This window comes from Sceloporus undulatus, chromosome 9, assembly GCF_019175285.1.
Source record: "Sceloporus undulatus isolate JIND9_A2432 ecotype Alabama chromosome 9, SceUnd_v1.1, whole genome shotgun sequence".
NCBI classification, from domain to species: Eukaryota; Metazoa; Chordata; class Lepidosauria; order Squamata; family Phrynosomatidae; genus Sceloporus; species Sceloporus undulatus.
Genome location: NC_056530.1, coordinates 27126246 through 27148263, shown reverse-complemented (window position 1 = coordinate 27148263; position 22018 = coordinate 27126246). Strand labels below are relative to the sequence as shown.

Here is a 22018-nt window from a genome sequence, read left to right as displayed (position 1 = left end):
GATGATGATGATGATGATGATGATGATGATGATGATGATGATGATGATGATAATATAAGTCCTGGGAGTGCCTTTCAACACTAGCTCTCTTTTCAGGTGTGGGAGTCTCTCCTCGAATTGCTCAGCTCAGCCGGGAACTACAGCCGCTACCGGCGGCGCTTCGCCGAGTGCGTGGGCTTCAAGTTCCCCATCTTAGGGGTCCACCTGAAGGACTTGGTGGCCGTCCATGTGGCTCTTCCGGACTGGCTGGACCGGGCCCATACCTGTCTCAATGGGAACAAGATGCAGCAGCTCTTCATCATCCTGAGCGAGCTGGCCATGGTGCAAAGCATCCGTCCGCCCTTCGAGGCCAACCCCGACCTCCTCAACCTGCTCATGGTAAGAGGCATTGCGCGCCCATGCGCAACAGATGTGCGCACCAGCCATCCAGTCTTGGAAACGTTGGAATCCCCAATTACATACTCTATAGTCTATAAATACATATACATACACACACACATACATACATACATACATACACACAGTGCACCCACGTTATACGCGGGTGCATTTTACGCGGCTTCCAGCATATGCCGTAAGCTGCGACGAAAGGAAGGGAGGCGAGTGCCGGAAGGAAACAATGGCGCATGCTCCCATACGCTGCCACCGTATTGAGCATCTGTGTTTTTTCCCTTACGTGGAGGGTCCAGAATGGATCCCCCACGTGAGGGAAGGGCGAACTGTATATAGATAGATAGATAGATAGATAGATAGATAGATAGATAGATAGATAGATAGATTGTGTGTGTGTGTGTGTGTGTGTATATATATATATATATAGGAATTAACTCTATAGTCAACATCCACCAAAAGTTAACCATAGAATTGCGCTAGAGGATTTACAAATGCCTAGAGAAGTGTTCTCTCTAGGAATCTCTACGTTTTCCAAAGCAACTCTATGGTCAACGTCCATCAAAAGATAACCATAGAGTTGCACTGGAGGACCTACAAATGCCTAGAGAAGTGTTTAATCTGTAGGTCCTCCAGTGCAACTCTATAGTCGACATCCGCTGAAAGTTAACCGTAGAATTGTGTTCTCTAGGAGTTGTTTTCTGATAGAAGCGTTTCCTCTAGGAATTTCTAGGTCCTCCGTTGGGACTCTATGGTCAAGTTGCGCTGGAGGACCTAGAGATTCCTTGGGAAGATATCACTCAAATCCGCCAAAGCCAATGCCGCAATTGCAGAGGGATGACCCCAGACTGAAAAGTGGGCATGGCGGGTATACTCGGCAAGCGGCAAAAGTGTGAGGGTTGTCATGGAATGCTGTTCCAACTTCGGAAGGGGAGTTGGTGCGCCAAAAAATAATTTCATGGGTGGGATGGAGAGTTAGACGAAAAGGGAGAAAAGAGAGGAACACAGTGGGAGGAGAGAATGTGTGAAGTTGGCAAGCGGAGGATGGAAACGCAGAGGAATTTGCAAGGCTTTGGAGTGCGACGTCTGGGCCAGGCAGGGCAAACTGCGGACGGAAAAAGGGTGGGTTTCTAAAATAGATCTGTATTGGTCCAAGCCGATCTGTGACGCATCGGTTTCGGGCAGTTTTTAATCTCTTTTGTTTGCCGTTCCCGCCTGCTTCAGCCATCGAACTCACTAGGTTGCCCACCCCAGCCTACACAACAAGGCTGGACAATAGCACACTCCGCAGCTGCTTTTTCCTATGTAAAAAGACCTTAATTCTAGGCAGCAAAGGATTAGCCGACTGGATACCCCTGAAAAAAAGGAGATCCGGGTTTGATTTCCTATTCCAAAGCAGACCCAAACCCAGACCCAAACATTGATTTTATGAATTATTTTACCAGCCCACATAGCAGTTGGGAGAAGAATCCAGACCAGGGTTCGAATCTCCGCTCGGCCATGAAACTCATTGGGTAACCATGGGCAAGTCACACTTTCTCAGCCTCAAGTGAAGGCCATAGCAAAGCTCCTCTGGACCAAATCCTGCTGAGAAAACCCCTTGATATGGTTGGCTTAGGGTCGCCGTACGTTGGAAATGTAGGCACACAATAGCAATGACAACCCTCCCATCCATCACACAGCCTTTGCAAGGAGATGCTGGGTTTCTGTCCCTCTGACTTGGTTCTCTTTCTTTGCAGGTCTCCCTGGATCAGTACCAGACCGAAGAGGAGATCTACCAGCTCTCCCTTCAACGGGAACCCCGCAACAAATCCACGGTAAGCGCGCATGTCTTCCCCACATCGCCACCACTCCGCAGTCCATAGACAACAGGACAAGGCAGAAAGCCAAATCCAAGAGCTGTCTTTTAAACATAGGAAGGGACGTAACGTGGAAGGTGGAGTTTGTTTCTGGTTGCTCCAAAGGATAAGGCTTGGATTTAAATTCCAAGAAGGGAGATCCTTGCAAGTTGAATCGCCCTTATCAGCAATGCTTAGGACCAGAAGTGTTTCGGGTTTTGGAGTACCTGCATTGCATTGTTGCTGCTGCATGCTTTCAAGTTATTTGGTGACCCTAAAGGCAACCTTTAATGGGGTTTTCTTGGCACGTCTCTTCAGAGGGGTTTGCCGTTGCCATCCTCTGAGGCTGAGAGAGTGTGACCTTGCCCAAGGTTGCATAGTGGTTTTTTATGCCCTGGTCATAGTCCAGCGTTCAAGCCACAATGCCATACCGGATTTCATACACAGGCATAATGAGATATCTTGTGTTATGCTTTGAGCGTTGGACCAGGACTCTGGAAGACCATGGTTTGAATCACCAGCTTGACAATGGAAACCCACTGGGTGCCCTTGGGCAAGAAGTCACACTCTCTCAGCCTCAGGGGAAGGCCATGGCAAACCTCCTCCCAACATCTTTTCCCATGAAAACCCTGTTATAGAATTGCTATGAGTCTAAGTGACTTGACTTTGCATTACCCTTTTGGAAACATGGTAGGGAATAGCAGCAGCGAGTTACTTTGCCAAACCCTATAACAACGAATGAGGATGACTTTAAGAGAGCAATTTCCCATCCTTTGCAGGAGGGAGTGTTGGGTCTTAACTTATCCTTTCTTCCCAGACTGTCCTGTGGCTTCCTCCCTTGGGGTCCCATTTCCTATAGAACAAGAGCAAAGCGGTCAGCCGGATGCAACTGTGCATTTGTGATCCAATTCCTTTGCTTCTCCTCCGACTCCTCAGTCTCTCCTCCTTTTCCTCTCATCTCACCACCCTCTTTGCTTTCCCAGCTTCCGATATCGGCAGACCAAAATGGGTGCCCTTGGGCAAGTCACAATCTCTCAGCCTCAGGGGAAGGCCAGGGCAAACCTCCTCTGAAGAAACCTTGCAAAGAAGTGATAGCTAATGCAATACCATCCGAATAATGATACATTTAGTGTGCCAACCAGAATGCGCAATTCCATGTTGCAAGCTTTCCAAGTCTCACTGGCTTCTTCTTCCTCAGTCAAAGAGGAGAAAGGAATTGAAGATGTTAGTCATAAGGCCTGCATTTTCTGTTTCTGGTCTTAGTTCAGATGGTAGGGAGGGCTACCTGCAGGATGGCACCTCCACCTTTGGCTGTGGTAGATTTGTAAATTGAATTGCAAATGGGCATTCAATTAAATTAACATTACATTTCCTTAACTTTGAAAATCTACCAGTGACCCTAGATGTCCTTTAAGAAATGGTAGGTTCACCTCAAGGTTGCCATGTGTCAGAAACGACTTGAAGACGCGCAACAAGAAACAACAACATGGCCAAGTCACCAATCTTTCAGGGCTCTTCCAGGACGATCCAAAGAAGCATGCATTTACATAGGGTGATGTTCCTCTTTTGCAGCCTTCCAGCCCCACATCGTCCACCCCGCCTCCGCAGCCTGTGATGATGGAAGAGTGGGCATCGGTGCCCAAACCGAAGCCGGACCAGGCGGTGGTGCGCAAACACATTGAAAAGATGGTGGAGGTAGGAGAGATTGCATGCACATGCGGGGGACTCTTATAGAAGATGCATTTGGATGAGGCCTGGGATGCGATTCATATGGCTATTGGTTGTTGGATTCCAGTTCCCAGCAACCCCAGGAAGCATAGTCAATGCCAAGGAATGCTGGGAGCTGTAATGCAGAAGCACATTTGGAAAGGCTGCAGGATTCATCCCCTTTCTTGTTTTTTCCCCCCAGTCCGTCTTCCGAAACTTTGACGTGGATGGCGATGGACACATTTCGCAGGAAGAGTTCAACATCATCCGGAATAACTTCCCGTACCTCTGCAAATTCGGAGACCTGGACGAGAACCAGTGAGTTGGGTTCCTGGGCAGGATCACACTCTCTCAGCCTCAGGGGAAGCCCTAGTCTGGACAGCTCTTGCCAAGAAAACCCCATCATAGCTTTGCCTTATGGCGGTGGTTCCCAAACTTTGGTCCTCCAGGTTTTGTGGACTTCAGTTCCCAGTAGCCCCAGCCAGCTTGGCCGACAGTATGGAATCCTGGGAGCTGAAGCCCAAATCGTCTGGAGGACCAAAGTTTGGGAACCGCGGCCTTAAGGTCTCCGCAACCCAGAAGGCAGACGACAACAAAACCGAGGAGGCTGGACTAGGTGGCCCTTGGGAGCCCTTTCTGCGATTCTGAGAATTTCGGACACATTGGAAAGCATGCGTCTTTCTTAGAGAGAGAGAGGAGAGAAGGAAATGTGGGAGTGGACGGCATGTTCTTTTAGCAGGCTGGGGGAAGCCAAGCCAAATATTTCAGGGCATCATCCATCTCCCGGGGAGCGAACCCAGGACTCCTGGCACCCGGCCCACTCGCCCTTTACATCTAGCTGCGCCTCTCGCTCGGAGATCTGGTGCAACCGCTTTGGACTCTTGAGTTTCCCTTCCCAGGCATCAAGTGGCCTGAGAAACGTGCCTTATTTGGTGACCGCCTGGCTTGGCTGCGTGCAAAAACCTCCTCGCAGCTGCCTTCGATGCAAAGGCTGCAATCTTCTGTTTTGTAACCAAAGCACTGGGGTTTCCCCCTTCTGAGTCGTGTTGGTTTCCGTTAGTTGCTGCTCCACCCTCAAACTATGTGGGAACCAAGAGGATCTTGGTCTGATCCCTTGAATCATTTGATCATCTAAGCCAGTGGTTCCCAAACTTTGGTCCTCCAGGTGTTTGGACTTTGGTTCCCAGAAGCCCCAGACAGCTTTGCCAACAGTTTCGAATTATGGAGCTAAAATCCAAAACATCTCGAAGACCAAAGTTTGGGAAGCACTGTTCTAAGTTCATTCGATCTTCTAAGTTCATTTGATCTTCTAAGCCAGTGGTTCCCAAACTTTGGTCCTCCAGGGGTTTTGGACTTCGATTCCCAGAAGCCCCAGCCAGCTTGACCAACAGTGTGGAATTCTGGGAGCTGAAGGCCAAAACATCTGGAGAGGCAGACTATATCTGAGCATGGCGTTTCCATTTAGTGATCATGTCAGAACTTGGAAAATTTCCATTTTTGGACTGCTGTGACTAGTGCCTCCACTCCAACCAGCCATGGACCATGAGGATTTTGGGAGTTGCAATCCAAAAAAAGAAGCATTTTACCAACTCTGTCACAGCTGATGGCAAAAGCTTGCGTAGGCAGAGCTGGAGATGCTGGGAGAATTTTTGCTTGGTCTGCGTTTTCGAACGAACTGACCTAATTATCGACGCGAGGGGAGAATAAGAGCGAAGGCAGGAAACGGTGCCCGGATTTATCTCCCTTCCATACGGAGACCGTGCCATTTATGTTCCTGTAATTACTTTCTGAGCGCGGTTTTATTTTAAGACTCTTCGGCAAAGCCACTCCGAGGGCCTCTGGAGCGTCCTAAAATGTCAGAGATGAGGGTTTTTTTATCTAAATAAATAAACGAATGACTAAACCGGAGCGCCTCGGCTGCTAAGTAGAAATGGATTGCAGCGGCAACTGGGTTGGGCATCTCGACTTTTTGCGGCACAGCTGTTGGTTCGGCAAATGCATCCGACCTCCTTTCCCAGTTTGGCAAGGGCAGTTTCAGATTAATCCTCTGCCATCCCACTTTTCCATCCACTTTTAAAACGTCCTGGTTTCTCTTTCTTCCTCCCACTTCGCCCCTTTCTCCGCAACTTGCTCCAATTGCTGCAAACTGAAATGCAAAAACAGTCTGCATTAAATGAATTCAGCTGCAGAGAGAGGAAAGGAGGAGGCAGAAGCTTGCCCTTCCCGGGAGGCTCAGGCAAAAGCAAACTGCGGCTGCCTCTCCTAGCTTGCGTTGCATGTTCTGGACAATACTATTGGCCAATGCCTCCAGTGTTTTGCATGAGCTTTGTCCCGAATCCCAGCCGTCTCCTCGACTCTTTTAACGCTCCTTTCTGCAATGCAGGGATGGCTGCATCAGTCGCGAGGAGATGATCTCCTATTTCATGAAGTCCAGCACGGAGCTCAACGGCAAGATGGGCTTCATCCACAGCTTCCATGAAACCACGTTCTTGCGCCCTGTCGCTTGTCGCCACTGCAAGGGTCTGGTAAGCCATTCATCCCCTGGTCTATATGTATGTATGTATGTATGTATTCACCAACAAGATTTTGTGTCTGAGTGTTTAATGTGACTTTTATTCCAAGCTGAACTGTCTGGCCCAGTTTTTGCCTAGTTTTGTTTTTGCATTGTGCGGCTTTCTGCTGAGGTTGCATCCAGAGTCACAGATGTGGGCAGCTGGGTGGGTACCTTTGTGTGGGTTTTTGTTGTTGCGGTATATTCTGGAATGAGAGACACGGGTAAACAACCGAGTCTGGATGAGCCCCAAAAAAACCCTTGCAAATCTCCGTCAGACTTTGCAAAGGAGCCCTTTTGCTTTTCCAGTGGCCACAAAACTGAAGGTGCAAGAGACGGAGTGTGTTTAGGGAGTTATGTGTATAGAGCAGCAAACATTTTCTATACCAATACTCATACCCATCCATAGTGAAAATCTTTCTCTCTCTTTGTGTCTCTCATATTTCCTTCTTCCAGATCCTCGGACTCTACAAGCAAGGCCTCAAATGTCGAGGTATGTTTTTCGGGGAACAGGATTCAGGGATTAGTAGTGAGAAAAATGGTGTTCAGGCTTAATTTGCTCTAGGATCCTTTTATTTGTCTTTTTAGCCATCCTCCAGGGCCATATTTCAAATCAGCCGATTCTCCTCCTTCACCGTGTCCAGCTTTCCCAACAATACCTAGAAACTGGAAATGCAATGCTGCGGACAAGCCTAACTTTAGTATTCAATGATATATATCCTGACACTTCAGGATCTTGTCTAGTGCATAGCTGCCCTTCCAACTCCTAGTCTTCTGATTTCTTGACTGCAGTCTCCATTCTGTGTAATGGTGGCTGGGGATTTGCAGTTTGCAGAGACAGCACCGAGAAGCCTCTTCCAAAGAACGCACCAAGCTATGCATGCCAGGTTTCTATAGGATGTAGCCATGGCAGGAATCATAGTGCTATATAGTTAGCCCTCCATATCCATGGATTTTTTTTACCCATGGATTCGAGCATCCTCAGCTTGAATCTATGGAAAACAGCTGCATACCCAAAAGCAAAGCTTGATTTTGCTATTTGCTACAAGGGACACAATTTTACTATGCCATTGTACATAATGGGACTTGAGCATCCATGGAACCCCAGCAGATACCAAGGACCCACTGTATTTGTGTTGTGTGAAAGGGTCCCATGGGTGCCACATGCCAAGCTGCAAATCCACAGATACAGTAATCTAAAGCCATGAAAGTGGTATCAAAGTGATGTACAGTCACCCCTCCGCTTTCGCGGACTTGGGATCCACATCCCTCACTTATGTGCGAATGACAAATTGAGTGGGATAAAATAGGGCATGCACCTTCGGGCACCATGGGAATGCACCGCCATACAAGCCAATGGGTCTTGAATGTTGCGGTTTCGCACAAAGGGGGTCTGGAACGGATCCCCCGTGAAAACGGAGGGGCGACTGTAGTTGTGTGGTATGGAAATACTTCAGGATGTGCGCTGTAACCATCTCTGCTTTTGCCATCCAGCCTGCGGGGTGAGCTGCCACAAGCAGTGCAAGGACCTCCTTTCCGTCGAGTGCCGCAAGCGCACCAAGAGCGTCAGCCTTGATGGGCCTGCCAGTCTTCCTGCCCGCTCCTTCAGCTTCTCCTTGCCACGTCCGGGGAGGACCTCTCTCAAGCACACAGGTATGGCTTTTTGTGCCTTTGCATGATGCAGGGTTGTGATGTTGCGGTGAGCATCACAAGGTGGGCAAAGGAATTGCAACCTGGAGCATTCTGGCTGGCGTCGACCCACCCAGATCCAGCTATTTTCTGCTGCTCCAGAGGCGGAAACATGAACCAAGGGATAGAAATTGCAAGGAGAGAAATTCTACCAGGAGAAAGATGGGGTATAAATTCAATATATTTAATAATAATAACCATGCTATCAAGAGTATTATTAAAGTGAAGACTGGTTTATATATCATTTTAGCCATAGCGTTGTGTTGATTTATGGATATGGACACTCAGTCTCCTTTGGAGAGACTCTCAAGGGATACTTCCCAGCTTGTTTGGGATGCCACTTGGGACGACATGCACAAATGCGCTTATCTCATTCCTCCCGGATTGTTTATGAAAGTTTAAAAGCCTCGGTTGCAGGACAGATCTTGAAGGGGAACTTGGCCACAGTTTCCGGCGTTGCGAAAAAGTCTGTTTACGTTAATCTTCTTCTTCTTGACTCTTTGTTTCGAACCAGCGGCCGGTCCACCAGAGGCCATTTGTGCAATGTTTCCCATGGGAACCTTAAGTTTGTTTTCAGTCCACGTTTTTCCCCCTCTGAATTCTGAAATATTGATGAAACAGGTCTCCTCTGTAGAATCGTAGTGGCCTTTTCCTTAGCAACGTGCAGCTTCTATGCTTGAGAGACAGCATGCTGGGATGTGTTTGGGTTGCGACTCCCATCATCCCAATGGGACAGCAGAAGATTAAAAGCAACAGCCCCTGCCAAACCATTAATTCCCACTACCTTTTAAACTGGACTGCAAATCAGTTTGAACCAGTTCGAATGACCCTGGTTCTCACTTGGACCAAATCGCCAAAGCGGTTCGGTTAGGGGGTGCCATACGGCAGACCCATGCGCAAGACCCATTTAACCCTTTTTGACGCTGATTTTTCCCCATGGCTTTCTGGATAAATCAATTCCGCGCAAGTGTGAATCAGATGCGGATCAGAATCGATTAGAATTTGCCCTTCAGCCGGCCACAGTGTGTCCATTTTGAACCGATCGGTTTGTGAATGTGAACCACAAGTGGATTATTTTACAGGGGAAAAAATGCAACTGGGGCAAACATAGTGTGAACCACGCTCCGCCGTCGAATCGATCCATTGATTCGGATCGCAAACCGATTTATTTTTAAGTGGGAACGAGGCCCAGGACATTTGGAAGGTATGCCCTTTTAGGGCTTTGCAAAGCAGAGCAACAATTGCTTGTGGATTTGCAGATGCATAGTTTTCTGTAACACTCGCTCCACCCAATTTGGGCTTGTTTTCGGTCTCTGTACAAAGTGCCTGAGATCACACAAGCTGTGTTTTTGCACATCCACACCCGAAGCCCGGTTCCTCCTGTCCCGGAAACACGTTTCCCTTCCAGATAACAGCCCTCCCCAGCTTGGCTTCCTGCTTGCTTTCTTTTGGGCGGATGCCTTACCAACAGGTGCTTCCTGCAGCCGCCACTCCCCCACTATTTTCGGTGGGAGGGGGATCACGCTTCATTTTGGGGGGGGGGGCTCATGCAAGATCTCACTATTCTTGTTAAGATTGCTGCAACGCTAGGTGGCAGTGCTGGTGCAGGGATTTGAAGACCGGCTGGTGTTTTGCACGTGCACACAAGACCAGCCGGTGTTGCACTATTGTGCACTATTACCCACTTGTGGCTCACATTGACGGATTAATTTGACCCACTCCGGCTGTCCGAAGGTCAAATTTAAATCGATTCCTATCCACATCTGGTTCACACACTTGTGTGGAATCGATTTATCCAAAAAGACGTGGGGGGGAAATCAGCGTCAAAAAAAGTAGGTTAAATGGGTCTGCGCATGCCCCCCCCTCCGAATTGCTTCACCGATTTGGTTCAATTGCAAGCCAGGGTCATTTAAACTGCTTCAAACCAATTTGCAATCCAGTTTAAAAGGTAGTGGGAACGAGGCCAAAAGGTTCTTGGCCTCAGTCAGCAAAGTATTTTGGGACGTCTCTTTAATATTTCCTGGGGTTTTGGCTGGGGATCCACTTTCCAGGATCTCTGCATTCTCCATCTTACCCTGCGCCACAAATCCCAATGCAAACTTTAAGTCTTGATGCAACCAAGGGTACCTTTGCAGAAAGTGATGCAACATCTCCCTCTGGTGTTCTCCATCGTTTCATTTTACGGAGTCAAGGATGCATCATCACACCGCAGTTGTTGCTCTCTCTCTGTTGTTTGCTTCTAGCAGATTGGGAAACGGGCGAGCTGTTATCGTTCCTGGAACAGCTTTTCGCCCTTTTTCCAGTTTTGCGTGGCGAGATGCGATGGAAAAGAGCTGAGATCCAAACTTTGGCGATCCTTTCCTGCAGCAACAAAGAGAGAACGTTTCAGCCATACATGTGCAGCGCCTTTATCTGGCCACATCGTTGTGCAAAGTATACCGGAAGGAGTGGAAGAAATCATTGGAAACTAATAATAATAATAATAATAATAATAATAATAATATAAAATGAAATTCAATTAATAAATAAAGGACCCAAAAGGTCAGATGTGTGTGTTTCTGTGGTTTGAAAAGAGACAGTTTTTCATTTGGCCAAGCTAGTCTAGTTCACCTTTTGGACCCAGTGTATAACTATAGACAGGGACCATGCAAAATTTGGGCACTGCTTCCCGAAATAAGAAATTTTGACCCACTGCATGAAATTTGCTTTCATCCCCCATCTTTTTAAATCATTGCAGTCACTTAAAACTTAAAAAATGGGATTGCTTTGCGTATTCCTGCATATTAGGAATGGCCCTTGTGGTCTCTTTCAACGCTATGATTATGTGATACTGTCCTTTGGAGAAACTGTGTCTCTCTCTGTGTGTGTTATCTATGTTTCTTTCCCTTTTGCAATCAGTTTACGGTGCTCGTTTTGCAATGCATGTTCAATTTGGTTCTTGCAGAAATCCAGGAGGAAGACACGCAGGCGGTGGAAGACGGGGTCTTTGACGTCCACCTATGAGGTTGATCCCGAGGAATCAGGTGATCCTTGCAGAGGAGTCCTGTTCTGGAAAATAGTTTAATTCCCAGTGCTCCAAAAGGGTTCTTTGGGTGCAAAACACAGGCGCATGTTGCTGCTATCGGATCGGCTTTATCAGTGTTCAGTGATGCAGCGGAGGGTCCTCAGCAGACAAGGATCCCATGCATCCTTTCACAAACAATGGTAACATCAGTCCTCTAAACCAGCGGTTCCTAAACTTTAATCCTTGGGATGTTTTGGACGTCAGCACCCAGGATCCCTGAGTGTTGGGGCTTCTGGGAGTTGAAGTCCCAAACACCTTGGAGGACAAAAGTTTGGGAATCACTTAATAAATAATTCAGTTAAGGTTGGTGTTGCCCCAATGCAATAATTCATAGGCTTCCTGGCACACACTCCAGCTGCCCCTCTTTGCAATGGTGGGTGTTGGGTACTATCTTGCCCAGCATCCCCTTTTGGGTCTGGTAGGTGGAGTTGGGACGCCGGGGGATTTTGGGATGGATGACGAGTGACCACTCCACTGAGTGGTCACTTCTGAGATGTCATCTGGTGTGGTCCATACTCCCTGTACCTCTATAGTGACGTCCCAATTCTACCCAGATTATTCCTGGCTGCCAATCCCATTCTCCATGGAATTGTACCCACGAGGGTCACATTGGTGGAAGATGGATCCCCAAGGGTTATATAGTGTCAAAGCAAATCAAACCAAAGCACACAAGCATAACCCATTGCCTACTCCATAGCTATAAAAACACACTCCCTCGGAATGTCTTTGGAGATATTTAAACAGAGGCCATCTGTCGGGGGTGCTTTCATTGTGAATTCCTGCATGGCAGAAATGGGGTTAGATGGGATGACCCTTGGGAGTCTCTTCCAACTCTAGGATTCTGTGATTCTATGAACGTAACTAATTTATCATTATGGTTCTCCATTTCTGCAACTTTTCCATCTCTGTTACGTACGTCATCGGATCACAGAGTTCATAGAATCCTAGAGTTGGAAGAGACCCCAAGGGCCATCCAGCCCAACCCCAATCTGACATGCAGAATTCTCAAAGCATCCCCGACAGATGGCCATCCATCCTCTGCTGAAAGACCTCCAAAGAAGGAGACTCCACCATCCTCCAAGAGAGAGTCTTCCACTGTCAAACAGCTCTTACTATCAAGAAGTTCCTCCTAATGTTGAGGTGGAATCACTTTTAGCTTGCATCCATTGTTCCTTATCCTATTCTCTGGAGCAGCAGAAAACAAGCTTGCTCCATCCTCAATATGAAACCCCTTCAAATACTTAAAAAGGGCTGTCGTATCACTTCTTAACTGTCCCTTCTCCAGGCGAAACATACCCAGCTCCCTAAGTCTTTCCTCATAAGGTTTGCTCTCCAGACCCTTTGCCATTTTGTTGAGTTGGAAGAAACTACAAGGGCCAGCCTCTGTGCCATGCAGGAACACATAATCAAAGCAAAGAATCAATTGTAGTGACACCACCCAATTGTCCACCATGATTCAATTCCAACTTCCATGGTTGCTTCCTAGGGAATATTAGGATTTGTAGCTGGGCGAGCCGCCATCAGCTACATAGCTGATAGAGAATTCGGGTTGCAGTCGTCCATCAGGTGTGATCCGGGTTGCGTTTTGTCTTTGCAGAACCGTCTCCTCCCTTCTCTGCCGCCACCAACCCGCCGGAAGACCCCTCAACCGTGTTCCAGTGACCTCACTGCCCTTCCAAAGGAATGCGTATTTTTCAGGGGGCTTCGGAGCCGGGGATGGCTGAGCAACGCAGACAGATAAGACCCCCGAGACGACTGAGGAGGGAACCTTTTGTCTGCTCCGGAACACCTTTCTCCTGACCCCTGATCTTCCAAGGGCTGTTTCGTGGCAAATGTTTCCCTCGGTGGGGCCAGACGACCCACCCCAGCCCCATTGCAAGTGTCCCCCAATATGTATATTTGTACCAGGAACTGGATTCAACTGTGTAATAATAATAATAATAATAATAATAATAATAATAATAATATCTGACACTTCCTCTCCCTGTAGGTTTCTCGGTCTGTTTTACATCATGTTCTTCTCTGGGAATAATGGACTGGAAATATGGGAGTCAATGTGCATTGGTTTAAGAGTTGGGATAGGACTTTGGGAGACCAGGGTTCAAATCTCCGCTCGGCCATGGATACCCATTGGGTGAACATGGGCAAACATCCCTCTTTCAGCCTGAAGAAGGCAATGCCAATCCGCCTCTGACTATAGATACAGCCAGCCCTCCACATTTGCGTATTTGGCGTATTTGGTTATGTATGGATTTGATGAATATGGTCTCTCTAGGAATGTATAGGTCCTCCAGCACGATTTTGCTTGAAGCTGATCATAGAGTCATGCTTAGAGATTGCTAGAGTAGTATTATTCCAGGTTAATATATATATAATTAATTTGTGACTTGCCCAAGGTTACCCAGCGTGTTTCCATGGCCGAATGGGAATTCGAATCCTGTTCTCCAGATCCTTTGTCCAACACTCAAAACACTCTATGGTTCCATAATGTTAAATGATATGGAACGAATTTGGTTAGTGCATCCCAACTCAAGGAAACCATTCATGATGATGATGATGATGATGATATTTGTATCCTGCCTTTTCCAAACTGCAAACGGTTTGACCCATTTTGCCAAACCCAGTGGGGAGTTCCCATGCAGTTGCCTTTTGGGACGAAAGAGGGGGAATTTTCTATGGGATTTTTAAAAAACGAATTAAGAAAAACAGAACGGCGAACTGGCGGATGGCAGAGAGGCATAGCTGATTCGCTCAATGGCCTCATTCCCACTTACAGATAAATCGATGGATTGATTCGACATTGGAGCGTGGCTCCCACTACATTTGCCCTGATTGCATTTCTTGTGTTTCTCATTCACGAATGAATCGATTCAAAACAATTCGGTTCCAGCCGTCCGAAGGGCGAATTTTAATTGATTCTGAGCCGCTTGTGTGGTCACACTCGTGTTGAATCGATTTGGCGAAAAAGACGCGGAGAAAATCAGCGTCAAAAAAGACGCGGGATAAATGGACCTGGCGCATAGCCCCCCACTCACTGAATCGCTTCCACAAATCGGATTAAGTGGGAACCAGGGGCATTTGAACCCGTTCGGACCGAATTGCAACCCGGTTTAAAAGGTAGTGGGAACGACGCCAATACGTACTTATATATTTTCCCCGTCCTCTGCCATTTTGCGTCGGATTGGACAAGGGAGAGAAGAAGAAAGGGAAAAGCAAAATGAAACCCGCATTGATTTTTCTTCCCCTTCACCCGGGTGACAGATTCAGTTTATCCTCCCTTATTGCTCATGTCAACACTTGTCACAACGGTGTGGAATTAATGGCAAGGTCCTTAAAATGCCACTGAATTCGCCCCATAGTCCAAAGCAGTCTACCCCCGGCTACCCATCGCTTGGGGGGAAATGGCAAAGGAGAATGGTGGGCTCCGTGTCTTGCTTTTGGGCTTTCCATTGACGCATTTCAGGTGCCACCGTGCCAACATGGCTACTGGTCTACGTAGGCCTTTTTTGCCTTTCTGATTCAGCAAGGCTCAGCTACAGAAGAGGAGGAGACAAATCTGTTGGCAGCATCCGCTCCCCCTTCGAATTGCAAGGCTGTTAATCCAGGGGAGAAAAGGAATTATGAAAAATATTGATTGGCGCATGGATGGCATGAGCGATAAGCGCCAGGCAGCCGCGCGGAGGCAGGTGAAATGAGGGCCCCCCGCTCGGTCTCTCGGCTCCCCTCTTGCTAAGCGGATTAAAGAGATGTGACCTTTGCGGGGAAGCAACCTCTTTTGCTGATGACAACGGCCACCGGTGCCAACCTGACTCGCCGGGCGCCTGGCATGCCCTCAAAGAGTTGCAGACCCTCCAAATCTCAACCGCAACCTGCCCTGACCTCTCTGTGTGTATATGTGTGTCTGTTGTATGCCTTCAAGTTGTTTCCAACCTATCCTGGTGTTGTTTTTTTTCTTGGCAAGCTTTCTTCGGAGGAGGTTTGCCATTGCCTTCCCATGAGGCTGAGAGAATGTGACTCGCTTAAGGTCACCCAGTGGGTTTCATGGCCGAGTGGGATTTGAACCCTGGTCTCCAGAGTCATAGTCCAGCCCTTAAACCACTACTCTAGTGCAAGAGAAATGCTTGCTCCAACGCTATGGGGATAAGTGTCTGGTGCGTGTTTATATTCTTTCTCCTTGTCTTCCATTGGGTGCATCTTTACTGCAGAAATGATGCAGTTTGATACCACTTTGAGTGCAACAGCTACGGAAAACTGGGATGTGTGGCATCACTAACAGTGGTCTTAGTGCCTCTGCTATATAGTAAAGTGTGGATTAAGGAGCTATAGAGACTGGCACTTTGTGCCGGCTTGTGCGCGGGGTGAGGGCTGAGCATCCGCACGCTCTAAGCCCTTACGCCACTGCCTGGTGCCATTTTGGCATGCGCCCTTTTAGACAGTACACATCATGATGCACCTCCACTGCAGTGCCCAAATGGCGCAGCATGGAAGGGGCGTCATAACACCACACAGCGGCACTTATGACACTGCTTCCAGGGAGCTGCTTGGGGCGGCTCCTTTTTGCTCCCTTCAGGGATGGATTGGTGCCACTGCATGCAGTTGCTGTGGCACCAATCTGGGGCGAAAAGGGGCGGCTGCATGCTGCCCATGCTGCCCAAAGTTACATGATGAAGGTTGCATCCACACTGCAGAAATAATGCAGTTTGACACTAATGTCCTGGCTCCATCCTATGGAACCATCAGAGACATACGCACAAACACACACCATAATCCAGTGTCAAACTGGATTCGCAAACCAGAGTTTGTTGTGACCCCAGAGCCCACAGAACAACAAATCCCAGCAGTCCATAGCATGGAGCCGTGGCTGTTCAAGCGGCATCAAACTGCATTAATTCTGCAGTGTAGACTGCAATGGCGGATCCCATTTGACACTGGATTATGGTGTGCGCATGTGTGTTGTACTAACCTCCCACATCCCTTATGTTTTTAAATGCTTTTCAGTTATCTTTTTACCCCAAATTTAGGGCCGTGTTTTTACGACGGCAGTCTGCTTAATTGCTTTTAAATGGCTTTCTTTTTCTCCATTTGCTATTTGAGCATTGCTCTGTTTTCAAATGCACCACAAAGTGCCTTAGGTCTCACACCTGGAGAAAGGTGGAATATGAATCAATCAACCAATCAACCAATCAATCAATTAATTAATTAGCATCGGTCCTTCCGCCAATCCTACATACACCAGCTGGGGGCAGTATTCATCTTGAATCCAATAAGTGAGATTCTCATAAATACATCTAGTGGGGGATTATAGGTTTCATATTAATCTGGCTTTTGCTGGCGGAGGATGCGGGGTGTTTGTTTGTCCGCTGTGTCGCGCCATTGATTCAATGCGCAAAGGGACTGGCTTCGCACGACAGCGTCCTTTTCGGCACAAAGCAAATGCTAAGTCCTCTGCCGGCAGCATTTACTCAGAGAAGAGGGCATGCCCTCCAACATTTCGGAGATGGAAGACACGGACTCATGAGACCAAGCAATATCCAAGTGCGGTCAAGACGCCAAAAGTTATTAAGGAGGAACAATCCCGCCAGCTTTGCAGCGGTTTGCTTTTGCCAGAGTCTTCTTCCCTCTCCTTTGCCGCTGTTTGCTGAGTTAGTTGAGTGCAAACTCCTTTTGCATTTTGAACAGCAGCTGAAGTAAGCTGAGGACAAAGGAGGAAGGAAGAGAGAGAAACTGGGACGTTTTAAATGCAGCTGAAAGAGTGGGATGGCAAAGGAGTAATGGGGACTGTCCGTGCCAAATTGGGACAGCTGGGCTGCATCTGCACTGCAAAAATAATGCAGTTTGACACCACTTTAACTGTCAATCCTGGGGTTTGCAGTTTTGTGAGCTATTTATCCTTCACCATCAGAGACCTCGGGTGCCACAACAAAACTATAAACTCCAGAATTCCCTATCGCTGAGCCTTAGCAGTTAAAGCGGTGTCAAACTGGATTATTTTTGTGGTGCGGAGGCAGGCCCAGACATATCCGCCTCCATTCCAGGGCATGCCCTCCATTTCCACCTTCTGTCCAGGAGGAATTCCCAAGATCCTCCATTTGGAGTCTAAGAAGCATGGCACCTATCTTTATAGGAGTGTTTTCAGCTTTGATTTGGTCACATCCTCCATTTCTCTGGAAGGACCCACATTTTGCGGCGCCTGGTCCTCCTTTGTGGCGAGGATGCCGGGTCACCCTGAGTAGTGGGGGGTGGTCCATGCTGCCCGTTTTTTTGCGCCGAAACATGTAGACAATGATGCGTGGCAAAGTCATTGCCCAAATCTAGACTCTAACTCCCCCTTTATTCCTCCTTTTTCTTCCTCCTCTCGCAGGCAGCCGCCTTGTGGCAGAGCGACCCTCCTTCCGCATGCCCACCCTTCCTTCCCTGCCTTGATTTTAATTGCTTCTGCCATCCAAGGGCACGAAAGGTCATCGCCGGCTCCGTGGGGCCTTCATTGCCAGCCGCAGAAGCTGGAGGGCTGCTAAGCAACACGGCAGGGCAAGCAAAACCACTTCCAGCCAGGATCAGAGGCCCTGGCACGGCCCTAGCACCTCTCCGGTGGCCACCCAGTCTCCTGTCTCCATGCGCTGGAGTGGCACCTTGTTACCTGTGTGAGGACAAAGCCAATCTTTGCTTTAGAGCAAGGAGACGGCATTGTGCCTCTCCACAATCGTATGCCCATATACCACTAAGAATTTGGCGTTGACACAGAGTCTCTCCCTTCCAAAAACCATTGCCCTGTTGGCACGGCGGATGAGCAAGATGGGCATTTCTTGGCCTGGATTTTCCTCTGCTGGAAACCTCCTTTGTAACTTGCTGCCCCCTTTCAGCACTGGCGTTCACCAGGGCATGAAGTGGGCACAGCTTTGTCCCTTTATCCCCCCCAGCCCCAAGCAAGCCGCCCCTAATTGAAAATTTAGTGCTTCATGAGAAGGCTTGGCAATAAAGGTAAAGGAGCGTGAAATGTGTTAATAGATGCCATGACCTCGGTGGGGAATGAGAGAGAAGGGAGTGGGTAGGAGGGCAAAAAGGCTTGGGCACAAGTCAATTTGATTCCGAAGAACTTTCTTTTTACACACACACAAAAAAGCCCTCGTAAACGTCACCGCCAATTAACGGGCATTTGGTTTTTGACCCCTGCTGAAAAAAAGGAGGCCCTGGCATCTGCATCTGGGTGCAGCGTAAGAATTTTAATAATCCTGATTTTGGATCCCTGGAGTTGGGAGTTCGATATGCCACTGGTGCCCCCTGCTGCCAGCAAAGGGATCTGAGGGCACCGGGATGCTCAGTATAGCACCAGGTTGCTCAGCTAACTTTTGGGCATTTGGGGCACAACGTGGCACAGTGGTATGAGTGTTGGACTACAACTCTGGAGACCAGGGTTCGATTCCTGGCTCGGCCGTGAAACTCGTTCGGTGACCTTCGGTGAGTCACACTCTCTCAGCTTCAGAGGATGGCAATGGCAAACCTCCTCTGAGCAAATCTTGCCTAGAAAACCCCATGAAAGGTTTGCTTTAGGATTGCCAGAAAACCCCATGTAGGAACCTGTCACAAGGGGTTCTGCTGACCCTAAAGCAACCAAATATGTTGTTGTGTGCCTTCAAGTCATTTTGACTTATGGCAACCCTAAGCTGAACCTATCATGAGGTTTTCTGGTGACCCTAAAGGAACCTACATGGGGTTTTCTGGTGAGCCTAAAGGAACCTACATGGGGTTTTCTGGTGATCGTAAAGGAATCTATATGGGGTTTTCTGGTGACTCTAAAACAACCCTATCGTTGTATTTTCTTGGTCTTAGGGTCACCAGAAAACCCCATGATAGGGTTGCCTTAGGCTCTCCATAAGTCAAAAATGACTTGAAGGCACACAACAACACATTGTCAGGTTAGTAAAGCTGTGGGCAAAGTGCCACCTTCCTGATGTTGCTGGACTCTAACTCCCAGTAGCCTGGGACAGCATCACCAATGCTGCGGAGCACTGGGCACTGCAGTCTACCAATATCTGCGCACCTATCCAAATAATGCATTGAGCAACGTGTGGCCTTCCAAGCATCCTTGGACTGCCGCTCCCAGCATTCCTCGCCATTGGCCATGCTGGCCGGGGCTGCTGGGAGTGGCAGTCTCAACCCCGTCTGGACCGACGCATGATTCCCTACCCTATTTCTGTCTAATGTTGTTTCCGTAGGCTATGGCTTCGGCCACATTGGGCCAATCTGTCTGTCGGTGATGCTGAGAGCTGCCTGCCATTGAAATAAAAAACGGCTGGCTCCGAATGCTGGAAAGTCAGGTCTGGCTGAGCTCTGGCTTGAATTAAGCTCTTCTTGACAAGCGTCAGCAGAGACCTGAGTGGGCTGCGTACATATCGCGGTGCTCTGAAGGGAAATCCATAGCGGGATCTATAAAGGTCAGGCTGACCAGCTTGCCTGAATATTCGCCTTTTTCCTTCCAGCCGCCGCGGCTCTTGCTAATGATTGCCAGCCACAGGCAAACAATAGGGTTCTTGGGCGTCGAGACGGAAAAAGGCCGCAAAATGCACTGAGCGCAGGAGAGAAAAAGGCAGAGAAAAATCTCTCCTTCCTCCAAAACCCGCAGGCAGCCTATGTCTCTCTTGTCAATGGGGTATTGCTCCAAATTTTAAAGGACATCCAGCCTCCCAATCGGGAACCTTCCCAAATTCATCAGTCTATGTCTCTCCCTTTCCAATTGGGGGACCCACCAAAATCCAGCTATACACCGGCAGTCAATGCCTTCCTTTCCAATGGGGTGGTGAATCCGCTTTGGGTTCTGCTCCAAACTTTAAAGGACATCCCCCCTTTTGGAATCGCTTCAGCGAATCGATTTAACTGGGAACCAGGGTTGTTGGAATCGGTTCAGACCGAATTGCAATCCGGTTTAAAAGGTAGTGGGAATGAGGCCTCACAAACTCCTATATATTATCCCCTATCTCCTTTCATTTGCACCCACTAATTTTTTTCCTTATAGGGTTTTTGCAAAATTGCCCAAAGATTCATTTAAGAGTAAGCAGGACGGACCTCTCACCAAACTCTCAATGTTTGTCTGGGGCTCCAGAGCATGGTTCTTGCATTGGTCAGATCACCAAGACGTGACGCAGCGACGGCCGCCAAATCTGGAAAACAAATTGGAAAGAGAAGATGGGTTGAAATACAGGCCTCGTTCCCACTTACAAATGAATCAGTTTGTGATCCGAATCGATGAAGCGATTTGACAGAGGAGCATGGTTCCCACTACATTTGCCCCGATTGCATTGTTTCCCTGTAAAATAACCCACTGGCGGTTCGCATTCACGAACGAATCGGTGCAAAATGGACCCGCTCCAGCCGGCCGAAGGGCAAATTTAAATCGATTCCGATCCACATCTGGTTCTAACACTTGCGTGGAACTGGTTCATCCAAAAAGAACTGGAAAAAATCAGTGGCAAAAAGACATGGGTTAAATGGGTCTTGTGCATGGCCCTCCCTGAATCACTTCAATAGAGGAAGAGAACCTACTTGCATGGGGTGAAAAACTCTCCAAACCCTGGTTGGGGGATTTGGGGAGTTGTAGTCCCCCAAATGAACTTTCTCTACCACTGGCGTGAGGCTGTGCAGTGACCTTATAGGCAAGAGAATATATATATATATATATATATATATATATGCATGCTTGCAAACGAAAAGTGAGTGGGAGAGCAGAGGTGACAATGCTCCGAGTCATAAATCAAAGTGATTTTTTCAGCTCATGTGTGAAAATGCCCTTTGTTGCTGGGGAATGGTAGACCTCCCCGGATTGGAGAGGCGCTTGCCAGGGGGAACTGAACCAGTCAACTTGTAGGTCGCAGACTTCCCAAGCTTCAGAAACAACCTTTCCTTAGGCCAGCTTGGTATCCATGCTGGAAGACCCCCTTCACCCTGCAGTTGCAATGCTACTGACTTCCGGAGACCTTCGGTGCAGGGTTTGCAACGGAGAGACGCAACTGGATTACTAAGGCCTCGTTCCCACTTACAAATAAATCGGTTTGCGATCCGGATCGATTAGATAGTGGAGCGTGGTTCTCGCTACATTTGCCCCTGTTGCATTTATTCCCTCTAAAATAACCCACTTGTGGTTCACGTTCACGAACAAATCGGTTCAAAAATGGACCCGTTCCAGCCGGCCAAAGGGTAAATTTAAATCAATTCCAATCCGTGTCTGGTTCACACTTGCGCGGAATCAATTTATCCAAAAGGACGTGGGGTTAAATGTGTTTAGAGCATGGCCAACCCCCCGTTCAAGTGAAAACAAGTGTCATTTAAACCGCTTCAAACCGATTTGCGATCCGGTTTCAAAGGCAGTGGGAATGAGGCCTCGGACTTGGAAGGAACTAGACAAGAGCCTCAAATGTCAAGATATTCTGAGGTTAGGCTAGTCCATGCTATTGCATGTCCATGCTATTGTCTTCTCAGCCTCATGGGAAGGCAATGGCGAATTCCCTTTGCATGCAGCTAGCGCATCGAAAAGCCCAGGGACCCAAACGGTGACAAAATTCACTTGTTTGATATTTGCACCCTGAACTCAGATTTGCTCCCTGGTGCTCGCCGGCGGCGGCTTGCGCAGGTAGGATTGTTCCTAAGAACGGTGGTCGAATGAGAGGCAGCCGCCCACAAATTGTGGGGACGAGAAATACGGCCTCATATCCGTGGAGCCACCCTGGCTGTTCTGTGGCGCATGCACAGGATTTTGTGGCTTTGGGTGTCTCTTGGTTATTTATTGCA

General features: G+C 48.2%; 1 protein-coding gene across 4 annotated transcripts in view; it reads left to right on the top strand.

Moving 5' to 3' along the window:
* Positions 1-13207, top strand: part of RASGRP2 (RAS guanyl releasing protein 2) — a 28369-nt gene extending 15162 nt beyond the window's left edge. For all 4 annotated transcript variants that reach the window (XM_042440856.1, XM_042440859.1, XM_042440858.1 and 1 more), the window contains exons 9-17: positions 97-378; positions 2130-2207; positions 3801-3923; positions 4138-4253; positions 6319-6460; positions 6943-6979; positions 7981-8139; positions 11120-11198; positions 12837-13207. In XM_042440856.1, coding sequence (XP_042296790.1) covers positions 97-378; positions 2130-2207; positions 3801-3923; positions 4138-4253; positions 6319-6460; positions 6943-6979; positions 7981-8139; positions 11120-11178 — 996 coding nt within the window. In that variant the 3' untranslated portion in view covers positions 11179-11198; positions 12837-13207. The remainder of the gene's footprint in view (positions 1-96; positions 379-2129; positions 2208-3800; positions 3924-4137; positions 4254-6318; positions 6461-6942; positions 6980-7980; positions 8140-11119; positions 11199-12836) is intronic.
* Positions 13208-22018: the final 8811 nt, after the last annotated feature.